This window comes from Chiloscyllium plagiosum, chromosome 14 (assembly GCF_004010195.1).
Source record: "Chiloscyllium plagiosum isolate BGI_BamShark_2017 chromosome 14, ASM401019v2, whole genome shotgun sequence".
Lineage (NCBI taxonomy): Eukaryota > Metazoa > Chordata > Chondrichthyes > Orectolobiformes > Hemiscylliidae > Chiloscyllium > Chiloscyllium plagiosum.
This window is the reverse complement of record NC_057723.1, coordinates 8,685,138-8,694,091: the sequence shown is the minus strand read 5'-3', so window position 1 is coordinate 8,694,091 and position 8,954 is coordinate 8,685,138. Positions and strand designations below refer to the sequence as shown.

General features: G+C 43.3%; 1 protein-coding gene across 2 annotated transcripts in view; it reads right to left on the bottom strand.

Annotated features, from left to right (window-relative positions):
* The window catches only part of dele1 (DAP3 binding cell death enhancer 1), a 34,973-nt gene that overhangs the window by 24,654 nt on the left and 1,365 nt on the right, over window positions 1-8,954 (bottom strand). For both annotated transcript variants that reach the window (XM_043703117.1, XM_043703116.1), the window contains exons 2-3: window positions 5,820-5,940; window positions 4,252-4,363 (exon numbers count right to left, since the gene is read on the bottom strand). In XM_043703117.1, the coding sequence (XP_043559052.1) occupies window positions 4,252-4,363; window positions 5,820-5,940 (233 nt within the window). The remainder of the gene's footprint in view (window positions 1-4,251; window positions 4,364-5,819; window positions 5,941-8,954) is intronic.

The following is an 8,954-nucleotide window of genomic DNA, read 5'->3' as shown; positions in this document are numbered from 1 at the left end:
TCCGCTGGACACGCTCCAGTGCCAGTATGTCCTTCCTGAGGTGTGGGGATCAAAACTGGACACAGTACTCCAAATGGGGCCTAACCAGAGCTTTATAAAGTCTCAGTAGCACAACAGTGCTTTTATATGCCAACCTTCTTGAGATAAATGACAACATTGCATTCCCTTACTTAATCACGGACTCAACCTGCATGTTTACCTTTAGAGAATCCTCAACTAGCACTCCCAGATCCCTTTGTATTTTGGCTTTACGAATTTTCTCACCGTTTAGAAAGTAGTCCATGCTTGTAATCCTTTTTCCAAAGTGCAAGATCTCGCATTTACTCACATTGAATTCCATCAGCCATTTCCTGGACCACTCTTCCAAACTGTCTAGATCCTTCTGCAGCCTCCCCACTTCCTCAGTACTACCTGCCTGTCCACCTAACTTCGTATCATTGGCAAACTTCACTAGAATGCCCCCAGTCGCTTCATCCAGATCATTAATATATAATTTGAACAGCTGCGGCCCGAACACTGAACCCTGCGGGACACCACTTGTCACTGGCTGCCATTCTGAAAAAGAACCTTTTATCCCAACTCTCTGCCTTCTGTCAGACAACCAATCCTCAATCCATACCAGTAGCTCACCTCGTACACCATGGGCCCTCACCTTGCTCAGCATCCTCCCGTGTGGCACCTTATCAAAGGCCTTTTGGAAGTCTAGGTAGACCACATCCACTGGGTTTCCCTGGTCTAACCTACTTGTCACCTCTTCAAAGAATTCCAACAGGTTTGTCAGGCACGACCTCCTCTTACTAAATCCATGTTGACTTGTTCTAATCCGACCCTGGTCTTCCAAGAATTTAAAAACCACATCCTTAACAATGGATTCTAGAATTTTACCAACAACCGAGGTTAGGCTAATTGGCCTATAATTTTCCATCTTTTGTCTTGATCCTTTCTTGAACAAGGGGGTTACAACAGCGATCTTCCAATCATCCGGGACTTTCCCGGACTCTAGTGACTTTTGAAAGATCTCAACCAACGCCTCCGCTATTTCCTCAGCCACCTCCCTTTTCATCTCTTCACTCTGAGAGTATGCCCTCGTGTCCTAGTCTCACCTACCAGAGGAAACATCTTCTCTATGTCTAATCCATCCAAGCCACTCAGTATATGTAAGTCCCTTAAACGCCCCTATCAATACCACCTCCAATACCACCCTTGACAGTGCATTCCAGACTCCTACAACACTGTGAAAAGAATTTTTCCATCACATCCCTTTTGGCCTTGCCCCCTCTCACCTTAAATGAATGCCTCCTAGTATTAGACATTTCAAATCTGGGAAAAAGATTCTGACCGTCACCCCTACCAATGCATCTCATAACCTTATAAACTTCTAGCAAATCCCTCCTCAGCCTTCGGCGTTACAGAGGAAACAACCCAAGTTTTTCTAGCCTGTCCTTATAGCTCATACCCTCTAATCAATGCAGCATCCTGGTAAAACCTCTCCTAAGCACTCTGTTCAGTACACTGCAATCCCATTCTTAATTACCAATGACCGAGGTCAGACTAACTGCCCTACAGTTTCCAGTCTTCTGCCTCCCCATCTACTATACAGGGTTGTTGCATTAGCCATTTTTCTGTGCTCTGGGACCCTGCCTGACTCCAGCAATTCCTGAAAGATTACAACCACTGCCTCCACAATCTCCTGAGATGAGATCTGACCAGCGGCATTGCATTACTTATGAGCTACCTGAGTCTGGTTCAGAAGCGTGGGATAAAATCCATGATGATTGTATATATATTTGTTTAGGATTTGTAATTTATATGAATGGATAAAATGTAGGTTGCTTTTAAAAGATTTGTTTAATTGATGGTGCATGCATACATTTTCTCTCTAGCGACTTTGCAATGGTCCCGCCCAGTGACCTGGATTTTAGTCAGAAAATGAGATCTGTCTTATGTAGAATCTTCCAGATGACAAATATTTTTGTTTGAAACTAATTATTGCATCCTTCCAAGGTGCTGTGTAGCCTCCATACTCCCCATGTTATATGACTGTGAAAATGTTATCTCTCTTGATAGAAGAAATTTCACCTCATCTCAGGAGATTGTGGAGGCAGTGGTTGTAATCTTTCAGGAATTGCTGGAGTCAGGCAGGGTCCCAGAGGACTGAAAAATGGCTAATGCAACAACCCTGTATAGGAGATGGGGAGGCAGAAGACTGGAAACTGTAGGGCAGTTAGTCTGACCTCGGTCGTTGGTAATTAAGAATGGGATTGCAGTGTACTGAACAGAGTGCTTAGGAGAGGTTTTACCAGGATGCTGCATTGATTAGAGGGTATGAGCTATAAGGACAGGCTAGAAAAACTTGGGTTGTTTTCTCTGTAACGCCGAAGGCTGAGGAGGGATTTGCTAGAAGTTTATAAGGTTATGAGATGCATTGGTAGGGGTGACGGTCAGAATCTTTTTCCCAGATTTGAAATGTCTAATACTAGGAGGCATTCATTTAAGGTGAGAGGGGGCAAGGCCAAAAGGGATGTGATGGAAAAAAAATTTTCACAGTGTTGTAGGAGTCTGGAATGCACTGTCAAGGGTGGTATTGGAGGTGATATTGATAGGGGCATTTAAGGGACTTACATATACTGAGTGGCTTGGATAGATTAGACATAGAGAAGATGTTTCCTCTAGTAGGTGAGACTAGGACACGAGGGCATACTCTCAGAGTGAAGAGATGACCCTTTAGAACTGAGATGAAAAGGAATTCCTTCAGCCAGAGAGTGATGAGTCTGTGGAACTCATTGTCATAGAAAGCTGTGGAGGCCAGGTCATTGATTATATTTAAGACAGAAATAGATTGGTTCTTAATTAGTAAGGGAATCAAAGGGTAGGGGAGAAGGCAGGAGAATGGGGTTAAAAAATATATTACCCATAATTCAACAAACTTGATGGACCAAATGGTCTAATTCTGCTTGTACATAGAGTCATAGCGATGTATAGCATGGAAACAGACCCTTCGGTTCAACTCATCCATGCTGACCAGATATCCTGAACTAATCTAGTCCTATATCCCTCTAAACCCTTCCTATTCATAAACCCATGCAGATGCTTTTTAAATGCTGTAATTGTACCAGCCTCCACTACTTCCTCTGGCAGCTCATTCCATACACACACCACCCTCTGCATGAAAAAGTTGCCTCTTACATCTTCTGGAATAGTAGTAAACTTTAGTAAAAATCACCCGAATAAAGCAGAGAACTGTTTCATCAACTTTTACAACTGATCAATTAGGAAGGCCAGCTCAGAGTCATCCACTGAGGGTGAGATTGGCCTGATGGTTGATTGGGAAATGGTGAGAGGTTTCTTACCTGAAGGAGTATTTCTTGTACTTTCTGTTTTAATTATTGATTTGGTTTTGGTGCTGCTGGATGGGAAAGAAATGCTGGTCAGGAGATCCTCCTTCATTTCTTAGGAAATTGAGGGTCACCTTACAGAGGTTTCTAAAATCAAGAGGTGCATGGATAGGGTAAATAGACAAGGTCTTTCTCCTGGGTTGAGGGAGTCCAGAACTAGAGACCATTGGTTTAGGGTGAGAAGAGAACGATTTAAAAGGGACCTAAGGGGCAACTTTTTCACACAGAGGGTGGTGCATATATGGAACAAGCTGCCAGAGGAAGTAGTGGAGGCTGGTACAATTACACATTGAAAAAGCATCTGGATGGATATATGATGAGCAATTGGCCAGTGGCTTCCCAAATAAGAGGGTCACCTTTATAATAAAAAAAAGATACTAACCATGAAAGGAAACAAACTGGAAGTAACCAGGTTAAAGATCACACAACACCAGGTTATAGTCCATCAGTTGACAACCACCTGATAAATGAGCAGTGCTCTGAAAGCTAGTGCCTCCAAATAAACCTGGTGGACTATAACCTGGTGTTGTGTGATTTTTAACTTTGTACACCTCGTTCAACATCAGCACCTCCAAATCACGGAAATAACCAGTCTGAATGATTAAGATTTTGCAGATTAGTGAGTAAATAGAGACCCACAAAGATCTTAAATTTTCTTTCAGGCAGACTAAAGAAAGAGTTAGAATGTTTACATTCTCCACTCAGAGGGATACTTGGCAATATTGTTACTTTCTCTGTGAATATTGCCCAGTCATTGAATGGATCAAGAAATCAGTTGAACACTAAAAACTGTTACAACCAAAACTGGTGGTGAGTCCAAGAACTGAAAGCAATATTCTGTTGTTTGTATTCTCACCCATCCTACAGCATCCAATCCTGAAAAACGAGGTAACTGCTTGGAACAAAATTGAGCGTTCTGCTCTTTCTCTCTCTTCTCTCTCTCTTTTCCATTTCGAGAATCTGTTGAACTGAGGAATGCATATAAAAGAGAATTAAAGCTGCAGGATCAGGATGGTCACAGAAATGAAGGCATTCAGCCCAAATGAATGAACATGAGCCGCTTCACACTCCACCTGCCCCACCTCAACCTTCCAGCATCTTTCCATTTCCCTCTTTGTTACATAGTTATCCATTTTTCTTTTGAAATAATCCAAGTTGTTCCCCTCAGCCATTTCCTGCAGTAGCAAGTTCCACATTTTTACCACTTTCTGAGTAAAGAAGAACATAAGAAATAGGAAAAGTACACCACTTGGCTCCTCGCATCTGCTCCACTATTTTAATACGACTGTTGATCAATCAAGGCATTCACCTTGGTGTCTGCTCCCCATAATATGCAATGCCTCTATGGTTCAAGAATTGGTCTCTGTCAGTACTGCATACAGTCAATGAATCAGCCTTCACATCACACAAAGGTACAGAATTTTCAGTACTCTTAGTCCTCTGACAGAAGGAATTTCTTCTCATCTCTATCTTAAATGGGCGACCTCTTATAATGAAATTAAGTCTACTAGATCTGGATCTTTCCTTGAGGGGTAATATTTTTTCAGCATCCACAACGCTTTGCTCTCTTCAATCTTCTATGTTTCAATAAGATCACCTCTCATTCTTCTCTAAGTTCCAGGCACAAGTCAGTGCTGAGCTGAACGTGTTGTAAGTACACTCAATCCAGTGAGGGAGGGAGTTCTAACATTTTAACCCTGTGACAATGCAAGAATGCTGATATACTCCCAAGTCAGGATAGTGAACGGCTTGGAAGGGAACTTGCAGGTGGTGGTGGTGGCATTGGTTGGGGGGGGATGGGGGTGTATTCCCATATATCTACTGCCCTTGTCCTGCTAGGCAGCAGAGGTCAGGAGTTTGGAAGTAGCTTTGGAACAGCCTTGGTGGGTTTTTCTTACATTAGATTCCCTACAGTGTGGAAACAGGCCTTTCGGCCCAACAGGTCCACACTGACCCTCCGAAGAGTAATCCACCCAGATCCATTTCCCTCTGACCAATGCACCTAACACTGTGGACAATTTCCCATGGCCAATTCCCCTAACCTGCACATTTTTGGATTGTGGGAGGAAACCCACGCAGACACGGGGAGACTGTGCAAACTCCACACAGTCAGTCGCCCGAGATGGGAATCAAACCTGGGTCCCCGGTGCTATGAGGCAGCAGTGCTGCCCACTGAGCTACTGTGCTGCCTTGCATCTTGTAGATGGAAAACTCTGCAAACAATGTGTGGTAGCTACGAATGGAGTGAATGATGAATGCAGGGGGCGCCAATCAAGCAGGCTGCTTTGTCCTGACTGGCGTTGAGATCCTCGAGTGTTGTTGGAGCTGTACTCATCCAGGAAACATCTAAGTAAATATTCAATTATACTCCTGATTTGCACCTTGAAATACCTGTCAATCTCACAAGATAGATTAACGACTTACCTGCTTTTGAAGTGAGGGTGAGTCGAAACCAGAGAGGAGTTGATCACATCATCTTCAGCAGAGTGGGTGGGAGGCAGGCGCAGGGAGGATGATGGGCCAGTAACAGACCAACGGTGAAGTACTAAGTGGTAGAAGAACGAACCAGTAAATGAAACAGCCTTTGAAAAATGGCGAATAAGCCACCTGGTGAATGTGCAAAATTTGAAACAGTTCAAGACAGAATCACTTCACTGTTTTCCCAGGTCCCAACATGTTAATTTATTTTAGTGGATGTTGGCTGAGGGATAAATATCGCCCTAGGACCATTGGGAGGGGATAATTCTTCTTCAAATAGTATCATAGGATCTGCTACATCCATCTGAGACAGCAGACAGTGCCTTGGCTTGATCTGGAAGACAGCACCTACATCATTGCAGCATTCCCTCAGTTTTGTGTTGATGTGCCAGTTTAGATTTTCTGCTCAAAGCTCTGGTTTGTGATTTGAACTCATGGTATTTTCAAAGTGTCACCCACTGATCCAATGAACACAATTCATTATTATGAGGCCAAGTTGTCAAATGCAGACTTCTTTGGTCATTCAATGCGAGTTGGAGTGTTCCAATAGCAAGACTGGTATTTCTCATTACAATACAGTATCCCCACCTAGTGGTAAGGATTATGTACTACCACATACAGAGAGGTTGCAACCACCAGGACATCAGTCACACTTTGCAGTGTCGTGTGTATGTGTTAATAAGAACCGAGTAACTCCCTGGTCGATTACACTAAAGCCATGCCACAAAAGAGGAATTCAGGATTTAGAAACATTCATCATGTAAAGGTTCTCGCTGTTTCGTTGAATTAAGATGGACTGTAAGCTAGGTCACTCATAAAAATCACCCTTCCCCCAGTACTAACAAGTGGTAATTGGGGAAGTGTCCCTACCCCTTCGACCAAAGCTCCATGTTCAACTCCCACACTGGACTCAACTGCCAAGGAAGGTGCATTCATGACATGGCCAGGCAGATTATTAATATGCAAATCCTTCTGATAAACCTATGACAGGTAGTAAAAGTGAGCAAGTCTCCTGGTCAGCCAGAGCAGTGTGTAGCTGCAGCATAGAAGCTTCACCACATTGAAAGGCTCCATGTACATGTTCATGTCAAGGTATAGGCTCCAGGGCAAGGACCTCCTTGATTGAGGGACGACCTTAATCAGACTATACAAAAATGTTAGAACACATCTCTTGAGCAGGTAGGACTTGAACCTGGATCTTATGGCCCAGAGGTACAGGTGCAACCATAGAGTCATAGAGATATACAGCATGGAAACAGACCCTTCGGCCCAACGTGTCCATGCCGACCACTATGCCACAACAACCCTCATTGTCCAATGAATAAGTTTGTCAAACCTAGTTCATAACAAAGTCCTTGCTTTAGTAAGCTGTGTTCTGTCTCAATTACTGGATATAGGTAGGGGCATTGTCCTTACAGTCTGCTCAGCCAAGAGAACGCAGCACACATATCAAAGCCCTGCAGGGTCATAGCTGTGAGACTGAGTCTCATTCTGATGAACATATGGTGGTGACCTGTGAACAACAGCAGTCAGCAGCAAGAAATGACCACTTTGTTCTTGACTTCAAGCTGGAGTAAGTTTCTTTTTAATTCACTCATGGGATGTGGGCTTTGTTGACTCACCGGCGTTTATTGCCTGTCCCTAGTTGCCCTGAGAATGTAGTAGTGAGCTGTCTTCTTGAACCACTGCAGTCCATGTGGTGTAGATCGACTCACAATGTCCTTAAGAAGCGACTACCAGGATTTTGACCCAATGACAGTAAAGAAACAGTGATATATTTCTAAGGCAAGATGGTGAGTGGCTTGGAGGGGAATTTGCAGATGGTGGCATTTCCAAGTATCTGCTGTCCTTGTCCTTCTAGATGGAACTGGCTGGGAGTTTAGAAGTGTTGTCTAAGGATCTTTAGTGAATTTCTGCAATGCATATTTGCGGATGGTACACACAGCTACTACTGAGCATTGGTGGTGGAGGGATTGAATGTTTGTGGGTCTGGTGCCAGTCAAGGAGGTTGCTTTATAATAGGATGATGTTAAGCTTCTTGAATGTTGCTGGCTGTATCTATTCAGACAAGTGGGGAGTAGTCCATTATGTTCCTAGCTTGTGCACTGTCGACAGTGGACTGATTTTAGGGAGTCAGGTGGTGAGTTACTCGCAGCAGTATTCATAGCCTCTGACCTGCTCTTGTAATCTAACAATGTTTATGTGAAGAGTCCAGTTGAATTTTAGATCAATGGTAACCCCAGGATGTTGATAGTGGGGGATTCAATGATGGTAAAACCATACAAAAGAACAGGATTTTTATAGCTTATCATCAGTAAGAGTCAATGTGAGGAAGACTTCACCAGGGCAAGCTAGAGTCCAGGTGAGAATACTGGAGAATTTGGCTTAAAGTAGGAATTTAGTGCAAAGGGGATAAGAGGTGCTTTAAGTATAGTTTACTGCAAGAAGTGTGCTCAGTGAGGAGTCGAAAAGTGTGGCGCTGGAAAAGCACAGCAGGTCAGGTATCATCTGAGGAGGAAAGTCAACGTTTTGGCTGAGTGAGGAGTTTAGTGAAGGGTGAAGAATTGTTTTTTTTCAAACATGCTTCCTCAGTAAGTTCATTGGCTAATGAGTACTGGTTTTAAGGATTGTCTTTAAGTTGTTGCCATAATAAACTTATGGTAAAACTGGGTGGAATGTAGAATTACAGGGAATGTACGCATAAAAGAAAGTAGCAAGAAGAATCTTCTCAGTCCAGAACGATGTGTTTTACGAAATGCATAGGGGTCTCTGCTTATCTATACAAAACAATAATTGCTCTCCTTCAAACAGACAGTTAACAGAAAATTCAATAGAAGTGCATAAAATGTTGATCTGTTTATCTTAGTAGTGTGGATAATGTTTCCACTGGCAGAAGGACAAGGTAAAGAGATCACGTTCTTGCATGGATAGGATAAATAGACAAAGTCTTTTCCCTGGGGTCGTGGAGTCCAGAACTAGCGGGGAATAGGTATAGGGTGAGAGGGGAAAGATATAAAAGAGACCTAAGGTGCAACGTTTCACGCAGAGGGTGGTACGTTAATGGAATGAGATGCCAGAGGA